This window comes from Mustela lutreola, chromosome 12, assembly GCF_030435805.1.
Source record: "Mustela lutreola isolate mMusLut2 chromosome 12, mMusLut2.pri, whole genome shotgun sequence".
NCBI classification, from domain to species: domain Eukaryota; kingdom Metazoa; phylum Chordata; class Mammalia; order Carnivora; family Mustelidae; genus Mustela; species Mustela lutreola.
In genome coordinates, this window is record NC_081301.1 from 4,495,372 (window position 1) to 4,518,135 (window position 22,764).

The 22,764-nt window shown below is 54.6% G+C and overlaps 1 protein-coding gene across 4 annotated transcripts in view; it reads left to right on the top strand.

The window, feature by feature from the left end:
• Positions 1-2,060: 2,060 nt before the first annotated feature.
• Positions 2,061-22,764, top strand: part of RAPGEF1 (Rap guanine nucleotide exchange factor 1) — a 134,851-nt gene continuing 114,147 nt past the window's right edge. For 2 of the 4 annotated variants that reach the window (XM_059142375.1, XM_059142377.1), the window contains exon 1: positions 2,063-2,300. In XM_059142375.1, the coding sequence (XP_058998358.1) occupies positions 2,240-2,300 (61 nt within the window). In that variant the 5' untranslated portion in view covers positions 2,063-2,239. Of the gene's footprint in view, positions 2,301-22,764 lie in introns of all 4 variants that reach the window. The other 2 variants (XM_059142361.1, XM_059142367.1) reach the window with 2 other exon arrangements.

Here is a 22,764-nt window from a genome sequence, read left to right on the forward strand (position 1 = left end):
CGCGTCAGGACCCTATGCGTCTTCTGTTGTAACCGCTCATACCTTTGACGGATCATCTTTGTTAGGCGAGTTCCATCCCTAGAGAAACCTGTCATTTAGAAAATCCCCCTTGCCACTGGATATGTCATGATTTACTGGACAGATTTGGTTTTACACTCATTGGACCCCTGACTGGGCCTACGTATTTGTTCAGTCTCATTCTCTACGTTGCACCTAGGATTTGGGGCCTGAAATCCTGGCCGGTCTCAGCTCAGTCCCCGAGAAGGATCAAAGCGGCGCTGGGAGTGTCGGGAAGGTGGGTGTGGGACCAAAGGCCAGTTTTGCCTGGCGATGCGGCGGCAAGGGGAGCTGGTCGGTGCCACTCTGGCTCAGAGCAGCTGTTCATCAGCTCAAAAAAAGAAAAATGAATTTGTTCGTCTTTGGCTTTGCCTTTGACCCCCCGAGGGCCGAAACTGACAACTCTAGAAACGTGGCTGCCTTCAGGGACAGAATCAGTAAGCCCACCGGAGTAGGCAGGGAGATAGAACTGGGGATCTCTTACAATGTCAGCTACCCTCCTCCCTTTCCCTGGACCTTGCCCCAATCCTGTCCCCATCACGGATTATTTAATTTACCTATGTGGTGGGGGCGGCAGGGGCATGGGGAGAAAACTCGCTGAGTTGGTTTTGTGTTCCACTTTGGGCCAGGGACAGTGAGCAGGGGGCAGAGGAGTGTCCCACACACGAACATCCCTTGTGTCACTAACATTTGTTACTAAGATATACTTGCATTATAGAACTTAACTTTGATGCCCCAAGTTTGAATTCTTTGGAGGAGAGAATGGCCCATGCTTGCTTTCAGAGGACACACAGCACCCAACACAATGCCTAGCCCTACTAGGATCTCCGGTTCTTAAATCAGTGACTTTAAATTAACTAATCACCATGCCAGAAAACATCCACACCAGGGCTTCAGACTGGATGATGCATCAAAATCCCCATCTGGGGGTCAAATGCGTGGGGCAGGCAGGGGTCACTTATCCTAGTGGGCCGGGCCCAAGCCTTGGCATGGAGACTCTGAGGCTTTGGGGACACTGAATCCTGGGTGGGGTCAGGCCTAGGCCGGTGCAGGTGGCTCCTGACCTCAGGCTGTGCTGGGTGTCAGATGGGGAAGAACAGGGGAGGGTCTGGAGCCCCTGAGACGGCAGGGAACAGTGAGTGTGGAGTGGGTCAAGCCTAGGCTTGGCCAGGTGAGCTGCTGAGTCCCAGGTGATGGGAGGGGAGATTGGTCCTATGACTTGGCAGGGTGTGGGCCAGCATGGGGCTCTGTATCCCGGGTGGAGTCAATCACAGGTCCTGGTACGGAGGTGGAATTTGGAAAGGGGCAGTGTGTCCCATGTCAGGGGGTGTGCCAGGCTCTGGGCAAGGGAGGACACAGAACTCTGCGTTGGGGATGTCGGTCCCCCACCCTCGCTTGGAGACCAGGCCAGCAGGGAGTGCTGTGTCTCGGGTAGCAGAGTCAGGGGCTGAGAGGGGACTGCGATTTGGTTGGGGGCGTCATTCCCAGGCTCTGACGAGGAGCTTTCGTCCCGCAGAGGACTCTGAGTCCTGCGTGATGGGGGCAGGGATGTTAGACCCAAGCCCTGACTTGGACACTCTGGGTCGGCAGGGAAAGCTGTGCCTTCCGTGAGATGATCATGTTCCACAGGCAGAGGCCGCTGAGACCTGGTCGGGGTCCATCTCCGGCCTCCGTGCAGGCAGCAAGGAGGGCAGGGTTGCTGGTGCGGGTCAGTTCCCTCGCCCGGGCGTGGAGACTCCGGGCCGACAGGGGGCGCTGCGTCCCAGACCCGGGGCAGGAGGGGCGGCGGGCTCCCGATCGGCTCCGGGCCGGCAGGGGGCGCTGGGCTCGCGGCGGCGTGGCGGGCGCCCGGCAGGTGGCGCTCTGGCCGCGGCCGAGGCGGCCGAAGCGGGCGGCGGCAGCGGCGGCAGCGGCAGCGGCGGCGGCGCTGCGGCCGGCTCGCGGGCCCCGGGGAAGCGGCGGCGGCGGCGGCGGCGGAGGAGGAGGCGGAGCGGCGGCGGCGGCGGGCGGCGGGCGGCGGGAGCAGCGGCCCCGGGCGGGCGGGAGCGCCGCTGGCCGAGCGCACAGGCCGCGGCCCGCGGAGCCCGCCATGCCGGCGCGGGTCTGAGGCGCGGCGAGCCAGGGCCGAGGCGAGCGGCGGCCGCGCCGGCCTGTGGCCCCGCAGCGGCCCGGCCCGGGCCCCATGAGCGGCGGCCTCGGCCTCCGGCGCAGCCCGGAAATGTCCGGCAAGCTCGAGAAAGCAGGTGAGCGCGGGCCGCGGGCGGGGCGGGCCTGGGGGCGCGCGGGCGGCGGGGACGAGCCGCCGCCCAGGCCTGGGGCCCCGCCGCGGCCGCCTCGCCTCGGCGCGCCGGCCTGCTCGCGCTCCCGGGCCGGCGGGGTCGGCGGGGTCGGCGGGGCGGCGGGGCGGCGGGGCGGCGGGGCGGCGGGGCGGCGGGGCGGCGGGGCTCGGTCCCGCGGGGCGGCGGGCGGGAGTCCGGCCGCGCGGCTGCCGTGCCCGGTGGTCCGAGCTGAGCCCGACGAGGTGTCACTTCGGCCGCGCCCGTGTAGCCGGGAGGAGCCCCTGGGCTGGCGGCGGAGGGAGCGGGCGGGATGTGCCTGGGCGCCTTCGGGGCTCGCTCGCCTTCCCCTGCGGCGTCGAGCCGGGCTCCGCAAGCCGGGCCCCGGGGAGCCTGCGGCTTTGGGGGCGAGGACAGCCTCGTCTCTTTGTGTGTTCCTAGAAATCTCGGAGAGCTGCCTTCCGATTACCAGCTCGGAAAGCCCGTGCTGGGAGTGGAGTCCCCAAAGGCTCCGCGAGGGCGGATGCCTCCCGCGGGGCCCGGGGCGTCTCTCGCCGGCGACACCCCGCAGGGTGCATCCCTGGGTCCCGGGAGGCGGGCGGGCGGGCCAGGGCTCCTGGGCCGGGGAGGGGGATGGGGGACACCCGTTGCTTGTCATGGGCGCCGGCTTAGCTCGGCGCCCATGGGGGGCTGCAGGGGGTGGGGGCAGGTGGCATTGGTTTGGGAAGTTGCTCGCGCATCCCAGGTGGAACCGGGATACTCTTCTGAGATGGGCCCCGGGCCGGACTCAGAAGGCGGTGGGGACTTGCCGGCTGTGGTCGGATTCAGCACAGGAAGGAAATTTCTGTTGCCTTTACTGAGGGTTTTCTGTATATCCGGCGCGGTGCTGAGCACCTTATGTGTGTCGCCTGGTAAATCCTTGGAGGTTCTGGGTAGGAGAGGGTTTGAGCCTGGTTTTACGTGCTCCCCGGCAGGGGCAGTGAGTTCCTGCAGGCCACCCAGCGAGAGGGCAGCAGGCCGGCAGCAGGCCGAGGGGCTGGAAGCCTGGCTCCCTTCCTCAGGGGCAGGGCCGAGGGCTTCAGGGCGGGTTCTTGGGTCTTTTTCTCAGCTTTTCGCTCAGGGCCATGCCCGGTGACCACGAGCTGCCTCTCTGCCCACGTGCCAACCCAGAAATATCTTGGGTTAATTTGGGCAGCATTTCTCGGAAACTCCGTGAATAGCATCTCTAAAGGGAACTGTTGGGCAAGTTGGATTATTTAACATATAACGTTAATGGGGTTTTCTTTGATTCTAAGGATACATTTCTTACCAAAAACATGAACGTTGTGGCAAAGTCAAAAGCGAGCTGAAAAGCACCTGTCAATCCCATGAGCCGTTTGGCGCAGCTCCGCGCGCTCGGATGAGACGAGTTTTCATTTGTGTTCCGCCTCACCTGGAGCAGGGAGGCCCGAGGCCAGTGCACTGCAGCAGAGGCTCTCCCGTGGCCTTCTCCGGGCACCTCCTTCTGCCGGGGCTGCAGCAGATGCAAACACCATAAGTGCCTGCTTCAGAGAGGCTTGTCTGAGGCCAGGAGGGCCGGACCTAGCCTAACATCCTACGCCCAGGCCAGCAGAAATGCCCTGTGACAGGGGGCTGGGCCTGGGCACAGGAAAGGGGGGCTTCACTGGCGGGGCAAGGGGGAGGCCCTTTGTGGTTAGGCTCCAAAGAGAGGGTAGGGGGTCCCCGGGTGGAGTGCGGAGAGGGTAGACTCAAAGGAGCTGACCAGGGGCTGTGGGAAACTCAGGAGGCCAACCCACTGGGTGAGAGGCAGCGGGGCAAGCAAGCTCTGAGGCTGGCAAGAAGTCGGTCCTTGTGGTATAAGGCCTTTGGCGGTGATCCACACACAGCGTGGTCAGGGGACAACGTTCCAGGACACTCCTGGAACAAAGGGTACCTCTTCCTGGTGTTTCTGCTGGTCCTTGTAGGTGGATTTCCCTTTGCACTTCAACGAGATTTCTGTTGGAGTTTTCTAGCGGACCTGCTCCTCTTAAGTCACCAGCAGAGTATCTCATTCAAAGGAAAGGTCCTTGGGCGAAGCGGGGACTCCTGTTAGCAAGTGAGCAGTCTCTGGTAAGCTACAGAGCCTGACGCCCAGGAAGCAGTCGTTGTCGGCCTCTGGGCGAGGTTTTCTTGAGTCTGTTCTGCTGCTCTTCAGTACGCGCGGTGCCTGGCTGCGGGAGGGGGCTTCCATGCCACCTTCTGCCGAGTTTCTTAGGAACACAGAAAGGCAACCTCAGTTCATGCTTCCCTGGTCATCTCTGCTCCAGGCCTCACCTGGGATCAAGGCAGTCTGGGTTCCAGATGGCAGCAGAGGGTCAGCTTGCTGGCTGGTTGGGACCTGTCCAGTGAGGCTTAGAGGAAGAGGAGGACCCAGGAAGAAGCCTGGCGTGGAGGTTGATAGTTCAGGGAGCTCCCTGGGGTGAGCTTGTGGGTGGGCCTGGCAAAGAGAAGAGGCTCTTCACTAGGAGCTAAGAGGGACCTGTTTTGAAAGACCACGCTGGCAGGAGATGTGTGTAGCTGCTCCAGAGGCTGCTTTAGAGGAGTCAGTGACTGGTTCTGGTCGCGCACACAGGTACATTTTGTCCGTGCTTCTAAGAGACACGTCGCCTATGCACTACTGATGTTCCCTAGTGTTTCTGGAGCCTAAATGCCTCTTTATTTATTTATTTGACAGAGATCACAAGTAGGCAGAGAGGCAGGCAGAGAGAGAGAGGAGGAAGCAGGCTCCCTGCTGAGCACAGCGCCCCGATGTGAGGCTCCATCCCAGGACCCCAGGATCATGACCTGAGCCTAGGGCAGAGGCCTTAACCCACTGAGCCACCCAGGCGCCCCTTAAATGCCTCTTTAAATGCTGGTGGGTTCAATCCGTAGATGTGTTGTATTCGATCCACACCTGTTGAACAAAGGAGACTTGGTGGTCAGTATTTAAAAATCAGGAAATCACCCCTATATCTCAGATTTTTGGTTCTCTTGAAAAGTTAAAACGCCCTTGTACCTCTGAGGCCTTGTTTCCTACAAGGCCCCGTGGGTGGGGAGGGGATAGGGTGCTCTTCCCACTTGGGCTGTTGACATTTGAGTCTACATCCCCTTCCTTGGAGAAGCCATTTGTGTCTGTTTGCTTTTCCTCTGGACTTTGAAGTCCTTGCCTCATTCCTTCACCGATTCATTCCTCAGTCCCTCCATTCAGCACTAACGGGCTCCATCAGGCTCCGCACCAGGCTCTGGGGATGTGGCATTGAATTCGGCAGACATCACAGTGTAGCCCGGGCACCGGCTCTGGGAGTGGGGAGTCCTGGGGAACTTAGGAACGGTCCCATAGGACTTACGGTGCCGTGCTGGGAGGGGCCAGGGAGCCGGCTCTGTGAGGAACTGAGATTCAAGGTGAGCCTTGGAGGTGGAGTCGAGTTAGCAGGGCCAGGAGGGGTGGGGAAGAGAGCGGCTTCCGTTCTCCTCCCTGAGCTCTTCAGTCTCTTGCTGCTTCGCACATTCATCCCTTCATCAGATACTTCATCCATCATCTCCTGAGGGCCTGGAGTACCCTTGGAGTACAACAGAGATAGCTGCCTCCTGGGCCTTACCTTCTTCTTACGGGGGCAGCCAAAACAGACATCCTGAAGATGGACATTGTGCAGGTGTTTTTGGTTTTTTGTTTTTCTTAGATTCTCTTTCCCTGGCCTGTGTTCCCAGTAGACCTGTCTGTCTAGGAGTTTTATCACTCCGCAAACCCCTGGCCCGTTCGGTCCCCGTGCCCCCGAGCTGTTCACTGGGGCTGATGCGGCAGGCTCACCCGTGCACTGCCGGAGGACAGAATAATTTTGGTGTCTCAGACTCAAGTGTATGTGTTTCAGATATGTGAAGAGGCTTTTATTAAAAAGAAAATTGCCTGCTGACTGCATTCACAGTAACTTTCAGTTGTGTATTTTGTCAGAACAGAGAAAAATGCAGGTACTGTCGCATGAGGCTATAGGCTTTTTCGGCCAAGGAAAGAGTCCTTGCAGATCAGTAGTCACTGTACTTTTTTTTTTTTTTTTTTTAAGAGTTTATTTATTTATTTGACAGAGAGAGATCACAGGTAGGCAGAGAGGCAGGCAGAGAGAGAGGAGGAAGCAGGCTCTGAGATCATGACCTGAGCCGAAGGCAGAGGCTTTAACCCACTGAGCCATCCAGGTGCCCCCAGTAGTCCCTGTATTTTGATCCATTTTAAACTTCTTTCAAATTTAACACTAACCCCCCCCCCCAGCCCAATTAACAGTCTCTGTGGTCAAAATGAATCCAGTCAACAAATACAACGTTTTTATGGCCCCGATCGTCCTTCATTTACTCACACAGGCCACACTTACACGGAGTCCCTCCTTGTTGGCAAACACTGGGACGCCTCAGAGTGGCACAGAGTCCGCAGGAGGCCGGCCCTTCCAGGGTCACAGTCCAAAAGGAACATCAGAATGGGCTCACGCATTTCTGCGGCGTCCCATGGTTTTTGAGAACGCATCGAGAGCGCGCCTCAGTTCCCGCCTTCTTCAGGACCGTCCCGGGGTGGGGTCAGGGCCGGGCATATCCATTCTGCACCTGAGGGCAGCTGAGATCGGGGCGGCCTTGGCCACTTGCAGGGGGTGGCAGCTCCATTGCGGTGAAGTGGGGCGGGGCCTCCGGTCACCTTTCTGCCTTCACGGAGCACCGCTTAGAGCCTCTGTGGTGCTGGACACACAGCAGCTTTCCATCTCGATTCTTTTTTTTAAAATATTTATTTATTTATTTATTGGACAGAGAGATCACAAGTAGGCAGAGAGGCAGGCAGAGAGAGAGAGAGAGAAGCAGACTCCCTGCTGAGCAGAGAGCCCAACGCGGGACTCGATCCCAGGACCCCGAGATCATGACCTGAGCCGAAGGCAGCGGCTTAACCCACTGAGCCACCCAGGCGCCCCTCCATCTCGATTCTTGTTCATGTTTCTGCATTTCTTTTCTGATCTTACCAAAGTGGGGGCCCCTCGGTTAAATGAAGGCAGGCCCAGTGCAGTCTCCAGGGTGCACATCAGACCGACGGTACCGGCAGCATTGGCAGTCCTGTGAGGAGATGAGTAGCACGATGTGGCCGGCGCGGCACAGAATTAGCCACAGGAACCCCAAAGGTTTCCTGGTCTCCTGAGCAGCTGTTGGCAGCGGTGGTTTGAATGGGATTCCTTGCAGCCGACAGACCTGATAGGAGGCCTAGAAAGATGAGTCATGTGTGAGCTTGCAGAAGAATCCTTTCCCAAATTAGCCCGGCTTGGAGAATGTCTTGAGCATGGGGCCGGTCTTACCCCGGGCCAGCTGGATGTGTTCCCCGTTGCCATAATAAGATGACGCACTGTAAAGTGCAGCGGGCCCGGCAGCCCCGCCCGGGAAGCCTCCGGGCGCCGTGCTGCTGGGACAGGTGTTCCTCTACTTTGTCACTCACCTTGCCCCAAAGCCTCTTTTATGGTTAAAAAACAAAACCTGCAGTTTGGGAATTATTAAGGGATCTGTCATCTTCGTTGCTGGCTCTTTGTTCCAGGCCGTTTGACTAAAATCTGAGGCCCGTCATCGTGACCTTGGGGAACCCTTTTCCTTTTCTGGGTCTCATTTTCTCGGTCAGCGCTCGGAAGGGGTGGACTCGAGTTAGTGCTTCCTTGTTTTGCTTGAAAGCAGCAGGTCCTCTTCTGTACATAAGAGGGCCATTAGATAGTGGGTAATGGGGAGCCACTTTGAGGACAGTGAATCCTTCCTGCTCAGCCACGGCCTCCGAGGAGCCTCCTTGGTCCTCCGCCGAACAGTGTGAAAACCCGCCTCCTGCATGTGCGCGGCCTCCTCTACCGAAACCAGCTTCCTCTGGACGCCTGGTGCCGTCTCTTCCTCTGGCAGATCCTGAGTCCCATGGGAAGGCCCCAGATAAGCACTTGGGTAGAATGGTATTGTTCAGCTCATTCAGAAACCAGAGCTTCGCTTTCCTTCCTGAAAGTTAAAAATCAACAGAGAGTCTTGACTTGACTATTAGCTTCTTGAGGAAACGTACCTGTCTGGTCCACCACGGGCTTGCATGGCTGTGCCTGGAATGTAGGAGGTGCTCAGTAACTACTTGCTAGAACGATGAATGAGTTGAGGTGATACTATCCTAGAATGAACTTAGGTCTCTGATTCCAAGTCTCAGAAGTAGTCTTTTTTTTTTTTTTTTTTAAGAGAGGCAAGCAGAGAGAGAGAGAGGGAAGCAGGCTCCCTGCTGAGCAGAGAGCCCAACTCGGGGCTTGATCCCAGGACCCTGAGATCATGACCTGAGCCGAAGGCAAAGGCTTGAACCCACTGAGCCACCCAGGCGCCCCAAGATTTTATTTTTAGATCATCTCCACCCACTGTGGGGCTCGAACTCAACCCCGAGATCAGGAGTCACATGCTCCACCAGCTGAGCCAGCCTGGCATCCCAAAATTACTTTTAAGTGGAGCTTCTTCTGGGCTTTGAGTTTCCAGTTAGGATGTTTCTTGGGGGATTAGTAGGACCAGTAATCTGGCAGGGATCTGCTAATAGTTGGGGGTTTGTGTTAACCATGTACGTCGACGGCTGTTTAACTGTAGTTTCCTCAGAGCTGTCATGGTGGTGCTGAGATCAGAGTCCCAGAACATGGTTGAGAAAGCTCTGCGGTGTGTGGCGAGAGACTGAGCCACACTTGGCTGACTCCTAGACGCGGGTCTGCAGGACACACGGGGCCAAGGTGCTCTCTGGCAGCGTGCTCACCGACCCATCACGACTCCCTCTTCCGTTTACCGGCCCCTGGTTTATGCGGGTCCCGCTCAGCCTGCTGGCCATGGCCAGGCCCCGGTCAGAGGCTCTGTGCCTGCTTGTCTTTGTCACTTGGCCTCTGCATGTTATCTAGGACAGGCCGCCCGCACCGCCCGCACCACCCGCTCTGGTTCCCGAGCCCGCTCCCTGAGGGGGAGGGGAGGTGGGCTGGCCGCGTGTCCCGCTCCCGTCGCTTCTTTGGCATGGGGCTTTGGCAGAGTCTCTCGCGCCCTCTCCTCCTCTGTGGGCGAAGGCGTAGTGGAGAGACTTCCCTGCCGGACTGGAAGTCTGCTATCCGATGGCCACCGGTCCTCTTTCTCCGCATGGTTTTCTTCCAGGCTGTGGTTCAGAAGACAGTGATGGTTCTCTGAACTGGAGCCCTGGCTGGCGGTCCGGATGCATCTTCCTAAAATCCGGGGACTGCCTCTCAGCAGCTCAGACCCTCCGTTCTCAGCGGTTCCTCGCGGGTGACCTTTCCCCTTGTTTTTCACTCGCTTGCTGGCCCCACAGTCCTTTTACTGCCAATTAAGTTTTGCGATCAGGAGACACGGAGGTGTCGAGTGCCGGGTGGCGGGCGCTGCCTCCCAAGCCGGGAGACGAGGGTGTGGCGTTCAGGCATTTGCTTTCTGGCTTTTCAAAAATGTGTGCCATCAGCGTGGGCTTGAGAAACGTGGCCGCGAGCCGCACGCCCCAGTGCTGAGGAAGGCAGCCCGCCCGCGGCCTCCCTGAGCCGGCGACGGACACCGCCTGCCTCGCGGAGAAGGCCCGTGCAGATGTGCCACGGCAGAAGCCCACTGGACCGTGGGACAGGCTGGGTCCCAAGTGCCATGTAGTTGGCCCCAAACAGGCAAACAGAAACTCCAGAACTTGTTTGTTGGCAGTGGCTGTGCTCACTGCTGGCTCTGGATGCCCACGTGTGCCCTCTCCTTCACGCGGCTGCCTGTGCATGGAGAGGGGGTTGTACGTGCGTCGTGGACGGGCTGCCCTCAGCTCCTCCTCTCGGTGATGAACGCGGGTGACAGCAGCAGCTCACTTTCCCTGCGCACTTACCGCGATGCTGGTCCCAGGCTCTGTGCTGCGTGTGTTACACACTCGGTCGCATTTATCCGCAAGGAGGAGCTTCTCATTCTGCAGAGGACACTGAGACACACAGAGCTTTCCTTTTGTGTGTGGGGTCCAGAGGAGGAGAATAGCTGAGATTTGCCCCACGTCCCATGCAGAGTGGGGGCCGCGGCAGGACCTCAGCCCACAGGACTGCTTCCCATTTATCTGTGTTTTCATTGGCTGTGGGGACACGATTCTCCTGACTGCTGTGACTTGGGTAGAAAAGAGCCTCCAAAAAGAAAAGAAAAGAAAAGAGCCTCCACATTTCCAGGGACTCCTGTGCTGCTGAGCCAGTCGCTGCGCCAGAAGGGCCACTAGATAAGGCTGGTGGGGTTGCTGGAAGAGACTGCAGTCCCGGCTTCCGTGCTCCAGCTCCCGAGGGGGCCGGGTAGCCCGGCTTCATGCCGGGTGACCTGGGGCAGCTGGTTTACTCTTCCCGAGCCTCTGGCGCCCCTGATGTAACCGGATTGGGCAGGCGAACCCAGCTGAGAGCAGTTTCCAGTGCTGATGCCATGTGGGCCCCGTCTGCACTGTAAAGGGGGGAGTTGGACATATTGGGTTGTTTTGTCGGTTTTTAGCGATACAGATACTGCGAGGCACTTAACTGTCATCACAATAAAAATTTCATAACCCTTTATAGCTTTCAGAACACTTCTGAAGACGTGAGCATTTTTTGTTTGTTTGCTTTTGTTTTGGGTTTTGTTGTTTATTTGGTTGCGATAGCGTTCTGGGGTCCCTCGTGCTCGTGGACGACAGCCCACAGCTGCCGGATCCGTGTGTGCGGGGCACTGGGCAAAGAGCTCTCCCTTCAGAGAGCGCGTGGGTTTGTTATTCTGTTCTTACAAAGAGCAGAATTGCAGGTATCGTGTCCATTTGCCAGTTGAAGAAAGGGAGACGGCAGGGCGAGAAGTGACTGGCTGAGGTCACGTGCTGAGTGACAGGCTGAGCGGGTTGGGGACTCCGGGTTTCTCGCACTGCTTGTCTTCCCCTCCTCCTCTGCGTGTGCTCCATGGACCTTTAGTGCGGGTCCTCTCCAGGGCCACCAGGAGGCTGGCGTGGGGCCACCCTCTGGGACTTTTGTTTGGCGTCCCCTGGGTCTTTCCAGCCTCTCTGAGAACCGTGCAGGTGTGTCAGCATCTGTCTGCAGGGTTTTGAAGCAGCTTCTGGTTTCTCAGAGGTGGCTTAAAAAGTGAATTTGCAGAAAAGATTGTACGGGAATCTGCTTTGGATGTGTGCAGTGGGGACAGCCCCTTACCTAGAATAGCTCCAACCCGCCGTCCACCCGTCTCGGCGTCAATGGCTCAGTGCTCACTGGGTGCCAAGTCGTCCGCCGGGGCAGTGCGGGGTATTGAGAAGATCAGAGACATCTGTTGCCCGTTAGGGGTTTGACAGTCTGACTGCCACCTGTGCTGTGTGCAGGAGACTTTTGATTTAGGCTTTCGTACTTGTGGGAAGCATTGTGGGCCTGGGCCAGAGGTTGGAAGACCTGCCTCGTGGACCCTGGCTCTGCATGCCAGCCCCGATCGGTGCACCTCTGAGCTCTCAGGCTCCCCACCTGCAGAGAGAGAGAGGCTGGACTCAGTATGGATGGGTGGGGGGAGCCTGGGCCTCCTGGTCCCACACCTGCGGGTTGGCATCTAGCTCTCCCGTAGGGCGGTGGTGGGATCTTAGACAGTCACTTTGCCTGTGTAAGTCTCCGTTCCGTCATCTGTGAAATGAAGACAGACATCAACATGCCTGCCTTACGGTCTTGAGGGAGCATTAGATGAGATGATGGACGTAAAGCATATTAACGGAATCTTGACACGTAAGTGCTAGAGAACATTATTAGCTTTTGTTCTGCCCTAATAGCTCCTTGTGCTTTAAAATGACAGTTTCTTTGAAAAAGGTCATATGTAAGTGACATTCAGACCTCCACGTTCACAGAAGAAGGGGAGGTCTTTGGCTGTTGAGGTATTTCCTCCTAGGGTTTCTCTCTCTCTCTCTCTTTTTTTACATTTGGGGAAGCTGAATTCCAGGGAATAGGTTTTCATAACTAAGAAATAAACCTCCAAAAAGGTCATTCAAGGAGGAGTAGACGGGGTTTCATTTCAGCCGCACGTGGCCCCAGCACATGTGGGTAGATTGAGGAAGATCTGATAATGTTCCTACCTCTGTCTAGAAGGAACAGGCCAGCGTCAGGGGTGGGAGCTTTTCTCGGGGTCAGAGCCCCGCTAATGACCTGCAGGTGTAGCTTTGCTTCATCCCAAGAGACCCCACCTCAGTTTCTCCTTGCAGAGGTGACGCTCAAGGGTCATTAAACCGTCTTCGTTCAGCTTTGAAGGTGAAATGGTCACAGTATGGTGCTCTTGTCTTGGGCCGGTTAAAATGCTGCACGCCATTCAAGGCCCCCTTGTACAAGTCGCTTGCAAATTGTGCCGAATGCCGCAAGCAGGTGATTTCATACCCTTTATTTTTCCTCCTTGATAAATTTTCACAATGAGGATGAATTGAGAAATCCTCGTGTATTGTTCTGAGTCCTCCCTCCCCCGTGTTCCCCTGGGCGCCTGTGACAGGTGAGAGGGAATGTGGGTCGTCTCTGTGCAGGTTTGTCAGCACAGCTCGCTCCCAGCACGGGGCTGTTTACAAAGAGCCCAGAGACCAGTCAACCCTTTTCACTTTCTTTAATCACTGGGTCCTGGAGCTACAGGACCTCTCACTTAATTAGCGTAACCACACTAATCTGTGCTCCTGCCCCAGCTTGTCAGGAGTGCCTTACAAATATTAATTCTCTGAGCTCATCAGAAAACCGAAGGCGCAGATCAAAAGCATCGTTTCCTGCATGATCTCTCCTTGTTTTTTCTATTCATCGGGAGCTGTCTCTATTAATTACCTTAAATGTGCAAGGTTGTAAAATGCAGTTTTTAGATTTGACCAAGATAGTAATTGGGCTGGGGACCTGAAGCACATTCAGCCCTGTGTCGCCGGGAAGCCCCAAGTTCCCTGGCTCCAGCTTGGCAGGTGAAATGCACCTACCAGTGAGGAAATTGTGCGACCGAAACGCTGAAACCTCTGTGGGGAGCACATCACTAGGAACGCCTGGAGCTGTGGCGTCTTTGGGCGATGGAGAGAGAACTGGCCCGAGTTCTCTCTGCCACGCGCCTGCTGTGCCCTGTGGAGCATCCCTTCCTGGAACTTGGAAATGGAGTGGTGATTCCCCAATTTTTTAAGATCATTGAGTCCTGCTAAGGATCTGGCAGAAGGTCTGTAGGCCCGGTCCCAGGGGCAAAAGGGTTGCCCCAGGTTCTACCATGGTTCTACCCGCACTAACTTGCTGCCACTGTAGGAGAAATCATAGCCAGCAGCTGCTCCCCGCCTTGAAGAGCTCATGTGGGGTCTCATGTGTCCAAAGTAATCAGGGCTTAGTTCTTCTGGGGCGGTCAGACCTGGGTTCAGGTGACCATTAATAATGACACAGTCCCAGGGGTTTGTGAGGGTTCCGTGAGATGGTGCCTGTAAGCTGCTTTAGCATAACATCTGTGTGGGTAGGACAAACCCTTTTGCCCTCTGCGCGACAACTTCTTAATTTACATGCAGTTAAACGGGCCTTCTTTTAAAGGGGGTACAGTTTGCCGAGATCCCTCCCCGTCTGTGTAACCACTGCCACGGTCAAGGTTGAGACCCGTTCCATCTTGCTGTCCCTCCGTGGTCAGACCCTCTCCCCCACCCCTGACTGCCAGCAACCATCAGTCTGTTTTACATCTGTATGGTTTTGTTGTTGTTGTTTAAGATTTTATTATTTATTGGACACAGAGAGCACAAACAGGGGGAGCAGTAAGCAGAGGGAGAGGAAGGAGCAGGCTTCCTGACGAGCAAGGCACCTGACGTGGGGCTCAGTCCCAGGATCCCACGATCATGACCCTAGCTGAAAGCAGCCTCCCAACTGACAGAGCCACCCAGGTGCCCCTGCCAGTCCTTTAGTTTTGCCTTTTCCAGAATGTTACATTGTATGTAACTTTGGAGATCAGCTTCTTTTACTCAGTGTAGTGCCTTTGAGATTCATGAAGTTGTTTTCCTCAGTTTATTCCTTTTTATGGCTGAGTAGTATTCTATTGAATGCACATAGTCAGTGTTTATCTACTTAAAATTTGACCTTGATTAACTAGCTCTGTTTTTTGAAAATAGATAAAGATGACATTTGACCCACAAAAATCAAGCAACCCAATTAAAAAACGTGAGTAGATCTCTCCAAAGAAGACACACGAATGGCCAGTGCCAGTAAGCACTTGAAAAGGTGCTCAACATCATCAGTCATGAGGGACCTGTAGATCAAAACCACAGATACCATCTCACACCCACTTTCAAAAGAAAAAAAAAGCAAACAGGAAATAACAAGTGTTGGTGAGGATGTGTAGAAACGAGCCGTTGGGGTGGGCCACCATCCTTCCACATGCACAGCTCCAGAGGCGGACCTCTGACCCTGACTCGGGGACTCCCTGAGACCCCTCCTACCTCGGGTCCAAGGCGCCCTGGCACTCCAGTTTCGTTCTCCATGGGGCATTGTGGCCGCAGAGATAACAGAGACCACACGGAGAGGGGGGGCTCCGAGATGGCGTGGAGGAGAGGTAGGGACCGAGTTACCGACTAGAGCCTCATGAACCCATCCCAGCTCAGGGACAGTCATTGAGGAAAGAAGTTGTCTGGCTCATTCCATCCGAGTGGTTCTTCCTTACCCGAATAGAGTTTATATTGGACATCTCTGTGCGCAACTCCAGATCCTGTCAGGCTTACCTGTCGTCTAATCCGGACATTGCTCCCCAGATCAGTTCTGTCGGGGGGCCAGCCAGCTGCGCACGGTGTTCCCCCGGCCCCTCTCCCGGGCTTCTCTCTACTGCTGCAGCCTGCAAGACCGTAGAAATCTGCCCAGCCTGCACGACCTGGAAGTGCCAGGGACTTACAACTCTTTGAGGCAAACTTCGACCAGCGGAGATGAGCACCAGTGGACAGCTGCCTTCTCTTCCGTCCTCTCCGATCAGAAGTCCAAAGACAGAGTGCCTGCAACTTCTCAGAAGGTCTGTGGGGTTAAGGAACAGATTTTTTTTTTTTAAGTGGAGCCCAATGGGATGGAGGGAATTGAACTCACAACCCTGAGATCAAGACCTGAGCCGAGATCCAGAGTTGGATACTTAACCGACTGAGCCACCCACGCGCCCCAGGAGCAGATCTTTGATCATGCCTCCTTATGCTTCCCTGCGCCTCTTTCCTGCCCTGAGATCACGCTCTTCCACGCTTCAGTAGTGTGTGCGTGTTAAAGAAAGAAAGATATTGGAACCATTGTACACTATTGGTGGGAGTGTAAAACGGTACAGTTGCTATGGAAAACAGTATGGCAATTCCTCAAGAAATTAAAAATAGAATTACCATGTGATCCAACAGTTCTACTTCTGAGTATGTAGCCAAAAGAAATAAAAGGATCTCAGAAAGACATCCGTACACCCAGCTTCACAGCATCCAAAGGTGGAAGCAATGCAGGTGTCCCCTGACGGATAAATAGATACAGTGTGGTGTGTGCACCAGGCAGTATCATCCAGCCTTAGAAAGGAAGGAAAGTCTGACACGTTTCATCACAAATGAACCTTGAGGACATTATAGCCAGATGAAATATGCCAGTCACAAAAGGACAAATTCTGTAGGATTCCAGTAGTACAAGATACCTAAGAGTAATCAAAATTATAGAAACAGGAAGGAAGTGGAATGGTGGTTGCAGGGGCTGGGGGAAGGGAGAATGGGGAATTACTGGTTAACAGTGTTTAAGTTCAGTTTTGTAAGACAAAAAGAATGATGTGGCTGGATGGTGGTGAGAGTATGCAGGAGTGTGATTATACTTATTATCATTGAACCGTGCACTTAAAAATGGTTAAGAAGGGGGAGTGCCTGGGTGGCTCAGTCATTAAGCATCTGCCTTCAGCTCAGGTCCTGATCCCAGGGTAGGGTCCTGATTGGGATCGTGTCCCAAGTCCCGCATCGGGCTCCCTGCTTGGCAGGAAGCCTGCCTGTCCTCTTCCTCTGCCTGCTGCCCCGCTGTGCGCGCGCACACTCACACACACTCACACACTCACACTCACACACACACTCACACTCACACACACACTCACACACACTCACACACACTCTCACACACTCACTCACACACACACACTCACACACACTCACACACACTCACACACACTCTCCATTAAATAAATAAATTAAATCTTTTTTTTTTTTTAAGATTTTATTTATTTGACAGACAGAGATCACAAGTAGGCAGAGAGGCAGGCAGACAGAGAGGAGGACGCAGGCTCCCCGCTGAGCAGGGAGCCCGATGCGGGGCTCGGTCCCAGGATCTCGGGATCATGACCTGAGCTGAAGGCAGAGGCTTTAACCCACTGAGCCACCCAGGTGCCCCAATAAATTAAATTTTAAAAAAATGGTTAAGATGGTAAATTTCATGTTGTGTGTAATTTTGCCACAATTTATAAAAAAATGGCCATGGTTAACATATTTCTCAGTATTTATTTACATAATCATTTAATCTTAAATGTCTTTTTAAATTAAGACGTTAAAACCACTATGGTGTATGACAGCTGTATTACGGGGGCACAGTGCTCATAGTAAAAATGACTTCTTGTTTCATAATCGCATCTGCGCTGGGAGAAACTAGAAATAGTCTGTAAACTGGTGGGACGCCATACTTCGGGCTGCCCTGAGCGCAGCGACTCCTGCAACTGGGCATGTCCCTTGAGGACACCTGTGTGATTATGAGATGTTGGTTCCTATGGGGCAGGCGGCTTTTAAGCCGGGCTGGGTCCTGTACCCACTGAATGTGGGTCTCGTTGCCTTGTACCTGCATCTCTCAGCTGTGCTGGGCTCCTTCAAGGACCCCACAGACAGTACTGTCCAGTGCTGTCCGGGCAACCTCTTGTTCCCTCCCTGTGTCTGTCTGAGTAGACCGCTGCCAAGAGTGGCTGGCGGAAGCCCAGGGAGCCTGAACATCCGCTGGGACCCTGGAGCCTGGTGGGTGCTATAGACCAGCACATGGCGAGTGCTTAGCGCGTGTCAGCCCTTAACGAAGACTCTCACTGCCCATGGCTTCCATCCCCGCCTGCCTGGTTACCACTGTCGCCACGTACTCTGGGCTGACGACACAGATGGCGTCTACTCCAGCACCGTTTGGCAGGTTCCAGGCTCTTGTCCCCTTTCATGAGAGGGTAGCACTGACTTGACGGGGAGGGGAGGGTAATCTATGGAGAAGCAAGGTCAGGGCTTTCTTCAAGAATTTTCAGGCCAGGCAGACTCCATTTGGGAGCTGCCCCTTGAGTTGCTGCGACAGGGTCTCTGGTCCCGTGAGTATCAGTAACGTGTCTCTTTGAATCTGGGTTGATGGGCCGTTACTGTGTTGTTTGGATCCTGTGGCACCAACACCTGTAAGATACATTATTCATTTAATAACACTTCTGAGGGAAACGAAAACTCCCATCAGCAAGGTAGATTATGAAAGAGCACACCCTGGTTTCGGAAGTTAATTTGTGAAGAGATACACATCTGAGATTCAGGGAAATACAATGGGAAGCATTAATTCATTCTTTCAGCTGGTTTCTTGAGCACCTACTGTCTGCCGCCCGTGGTGGTCGATGCTGGGGAATGGTGACAGTAAGCCAGGGCTCCTGCTCTCATGGAGCTCCCTGCAACTGGTCCAGCCTCCGCCCTGCAGTCAGCACTTAGCCTTTGCTCGAAGAGGCAGACTCTGCAGCTAATAAATGTAGCTCTATTCTCGGCTCACGGTTAGCTGTCTGGACACCGGAGGAAAATTACTTTAAGGATCGCTGTGCTCATGTGGACTGTGACAGATGGGGTGACGATCACGCATTCCGGCTTACACCTGCTGTCCTGGCACAGTTATTAATAGCACCCTCCCTGTCACTCCCCAAAGTGTCCTGGTTTGGATGGGAAAACACTGGGGGAGGCCTCATTTACAACTGCTGAGCTCCACATTTGTGTCGGAGAGGGTCTTGGTTTGCAGTGAGAGAGCTATTTCAAAACTAGGGTCTGTTCCAACACAAGATCAAGCTCAGAGAAGCCACAGGAGGGTCAGCTGAATTTGGTTTGGGTCCCATTCTCCCTGTGGCATCTGCCACTTCATATGTTCCAGTCACTCAACTCATGGAAGCATCAAAATCTGGGACAATTTGGTTTAAAAAACAATAAACATGTACATACAACAATCAGAATGTGTTTTCCTTATGAAAATTAGGTTAACCAGATCTTAAATTCATATTCTTTGGAATGGCTAGAAGGGATATCAGTGTTTGTATCAGGCCTTACAGGGAAAGTTGAAAAATAATTATGTAGCAACACTAGTCGAGGTTGAGTTGGAAATTTTGTTTTCTGTGTTGTTATAGAAAGGAGTATAGGGATTGAATTTTTACAAGAAGTTTCATTTTTATTCCAGTAATAGATTTGACATTTAAAGAAAATAGTTGGAAAGACCGGAAGCTTTGCATTCATGGTAAATTGGTAACCCGCAGCCTGTGTGTTAGTAGGCACTGATCACAGAATCCTCTGGGGCCAGGTGGTCCCTGCCTGAGGACCTAGGAGTCCCCAAAATGCTGCCCACCTTTCGTAGTGGGTCTGAGAGTTTAGCACCTGAAAGTGCTGGGCTCTGGCCCCCAGAGTCTGATTCGCTAGGTCTGGAGTTGGGCTGAGAGTTGGTATTCTAACCCGTTCCGCGGTGATAATGCTCTCGCCGGAAGGGTGGGCGAGCAGGGAACGGCCTCTGGGATCACTGCTTACAGCCACGTATGGAGAAGACAGAAGGGGTCTCAGGAATTTGGTCTAAAATGTCCTCAAAATAGGAGGGGCGTGAGGAGGTCAGAGAGAACCTCTGGGCATTGATTCCAGAAGCTGCATGATGCATGATGCATTTAGCCATCTATTTTTTTTTTTTAAAGATTTTATTTATTTATTTGACAGACAGAGATCACAGAGCAGCAGGCAGAGAGAGGAAGAAGCAGGCTCCCTGCTGAGCAGAGAGCCTGATGCGGAGCTCTATCCCAGGACCCTGGGATCATGACCTGAGCCGAAGGCAGAAGCTTTAACCCACTGAGCCACCCAGGCGCCCCGAGTTTAACCATCCTGATGGCTCTGCTGGGAGGCAGTAGTGGCCTCCTGATACAGACGAGCAGCTGAGGCCCAGAAAGGTCTGTGGGGCTTGCCTGGCTGGCATGTGGGAGAGCTAGGCTGAAGCCGCTGCTCAGTAACAAAACCCTTACAAAACAAGGAAGTGTCAAAGGCATCAGAGAGTGAAGACGGTTCGAGTGAACAGCAAGAGAAGGACCAGGATGACACCAGCTTCTACTTGGCAGTCCATGCTTTTGTCCTCTGTATTAGGAGCTAATTCGCTCTGACAAGATGGTGAGAAGATTGGCAATGATGAAGAAACTCTTCGATGAATCTCACGCTAAGTGGATATTGTGCCTCGGAATATTCGCTAATTAATTAGGTTGACGTATTAGTCATCATTAGCAAGATGCTTTAAAACTACACATCTGGAACTTGAAGACCGAATCTAAAAATTTAAATGATGTTTGGAGTCCCCCAGCATTCAGTGTAGGACTGGAACCCAGGGCGGTAGGTGTCTCCAAGCTGCTCCTGACGGCCTCACCGTACATGCGCGTCCTAGTAACGTGAAGACACGCCCATCTCAGCCCTCCTTTCCCGGCGCCTCTCTTCCAAAATCAGTGTGAAATGTTCTAGGGCTGAGTCCTCTGATTTCTTTCTCAGCAGTCTTAGGCCCAGCTCTTTAAATGCCATCTGAATGCTGGTCGTTTCCCATAATGCCTGTTTCCGGCCCCGGACTCTCCCCCGAGCTGCAGACTGCCCACTTACCGTCCTCGCAGGGGTCTCGCAAGCTCCGAGCTCCCGCTTCTCCGCTTCACCCCCTGCCTCAATGGCTCCTCCTGGGGTGCCCGGGACAGTAAATAAGGCCCTTTTTGACCGAGTTGTTCAGGCTCAGCCATCTTGGAGTCGTCCCTGACTCCACCCCCAGCCCGCACCAGGGCACCTGGAAGTCCCCTCGGCTGCCTTTCGATGTGCCTGCCTCCTCCCTGCGGCTCCCTCCGGGCCACCACTGTCTCCCCTGGACCGCTGAGGCCCCTCCTCACTGGCTTCTTGGTTCCCGCTCCTGCCTCACAGCTGTCCAGTCCTTATTCAGCTGCCGGGGCGTTCGTTAGATCAAATCAAGCATGTTCGCAGTTGTTGAATGACTGCCTCTCGCGTGGGGAGGTCAGCCGTGGTCCTTACCAGGGCCGGTGGCACCCTGTCCTCTGGCCCCTGAGCAGGCTTTGAGCTTTCCTTCAAGTGATCCTGGAATATACCAAGTATGCTTCTGCCTCGGGGCCTTTGCACTAGCGGTTCACGGCCCCGGGTAGTGCGGCATGCCTCCTGAGAACCCTTGGTCGGCAGCCGTGTCCAAATGTGGCGTCTGTCATTCGCGGGCTGTGGGCCTTGGAGAGCGGCTCACCCCTCCTCCTAACATCCGTTTTCTCATCGGAAAAGTGGAGCCAGTGTTTGGGTCATGGTGCGTTCCCGACGGGAAGCACTTAGACCCTAAGTGCCGAGGAACCCAGGGCTTTTCTTGTGTGTGTGTCTGTGCCCCGACTCCTTCTGGCTCTTGTTTGCCTGTCACTCACAGGGGCCTGTCCTACCCCGGGGGGCCGAGGTCGCTCTCCTGTCACTGTCTCCTCAGCCCATCCTTTTCTTTCCTTTCTTCTAATGTGTCGCATGTGTTTGCTGCCTTTTGGTGATCTTTTCCCTCATTGGGAGGTGAGCTCCTGTTTCTCCAGGGCCCAGAGGGCGCCTGGCGTATAGCTGAAGCTCACTGGTGTTTGTTGAATGAGTGGTTAAAGGCACATGTTGGGTGTGGGCTCAGCCGCTTACTGGAGAGGGGTGTGCTTCTGGAAGAGCTCAGAAAGCCTGGCCAGGGCTGACTGTCCTGTGCCCACCCAGCTCAGGGTAGAGGCTGGAGAGAGTCAGCTGCTTAGTCAGGGGGTGACTCTGTCTCTGGAAGTCAGGAGCTGTTGAGGGCCGGAGGGAGGGCCGGGAGCCTTTCCGGGGTGAGGGCTTTGCCTCTTCTGCCACTGTCGTGGTCCAAGCAAAGCAGAGTCTGTGGGAGCCCGGTGTAGTTGCCCATCGAGGGTCTGTTGCTTAGCTGGAGAGGAAGGAGGTGAGGGACCGTGCCGGCAAGCAGGAGTGGGTTTGGGTGTGGAATTGAGTCCTTGGCCCAAGTGAAAGCCTCAGAGTGGGGAATGTCAGAGGTGGGAAAGGTCATTTGGGGGCCAGACTCCACAAGGCCTCGAATGCCAGTCCACGCACTTGAGAACTCTGGGACGCATCAAAAGTTTCAGAAGTGTTCTCCATACGTAGTTAGACTTTTCCCAAGTATTCCGTTTATCATGAAATAAGTGGCAGAGAGGAAAATTACTGTTGTTGACTTAAAAAAATAGTTTGTCTCAATTCCCAGCAGAATTATAGAATTAGGGGTGTGGGCTTTTTGCCTTTCATGTCCTGTGGGCTAGATTTTATCCCCGGCCCAGTCCTGACTTTGAAGAACAACAAAAGAACAGCTTCTTGAGAAGGCCGGGTGCTGGTTGAGCAGTCAGGGGTCTGCGTGATGGCCCTTCTTGTGGTTACCCAGCGGGCCCCGCTGAGCTCCTCAGAACCCACGCGGCTGTCTCATGAGGATGCCTTGGAACCAGAGGTTCTGACCCCTTGTATTTTGCAGGTTAGGTTAGCCCTGAAGAAAGGTGGAGCAGCCGACTTGACAGTTCGTTTCTGTGGAATGTCTCTGCCAGGCCTGCTGGGGCAGAAACCAAGCAGCCTTGTTTGGGATACAGTATCAGTATTCAGTGAGGGTTGATACTTTGTCGTTGTTGGCACACCGCTGCCAGAAATAAGACCGTGGCTCGATGTGGAAAAGCACCAGACTGGGAGAGTGATTTGGTTCTTTGCCCGTCTTTGGAAACCTTGGGGAAGTGTCTCCCTGTGTGGATCTCAGTTTCCTCATTTTGGAATGTGAGGGTTGGACTGACTTTGTGCTTCTTAACCTTCGGAAGTCTTTTTGTTTTTGAGAGACAGAACAAGAGCACGATGAGGGTTGGGGCGGGAGGAAGAAAGATCCAAGCGGACTCCCTGCTGAGCGTCACGACCTGAGCCCAAACCAAGAGTCTCACGCTTAACTGACTCTACCACCCAGACGCCCCTTAACCTTTGGGACTCGTTGAGGCTTTGATGAAATCTGTGGACTGAACACTCATGGTTTTGATGAAATCTGTGGACTGAACCAAACTGAACACTCATGGTTTTGCCAACACTTTAGGAACACCCTGAAGCTCATGAGATGACCTATAAGACCCTGCCCCAGCTGACCCCCACTTCTACCTCCCCACATTGGTCTACTTCCATGTACAGTAGGGCCTTTGCAGA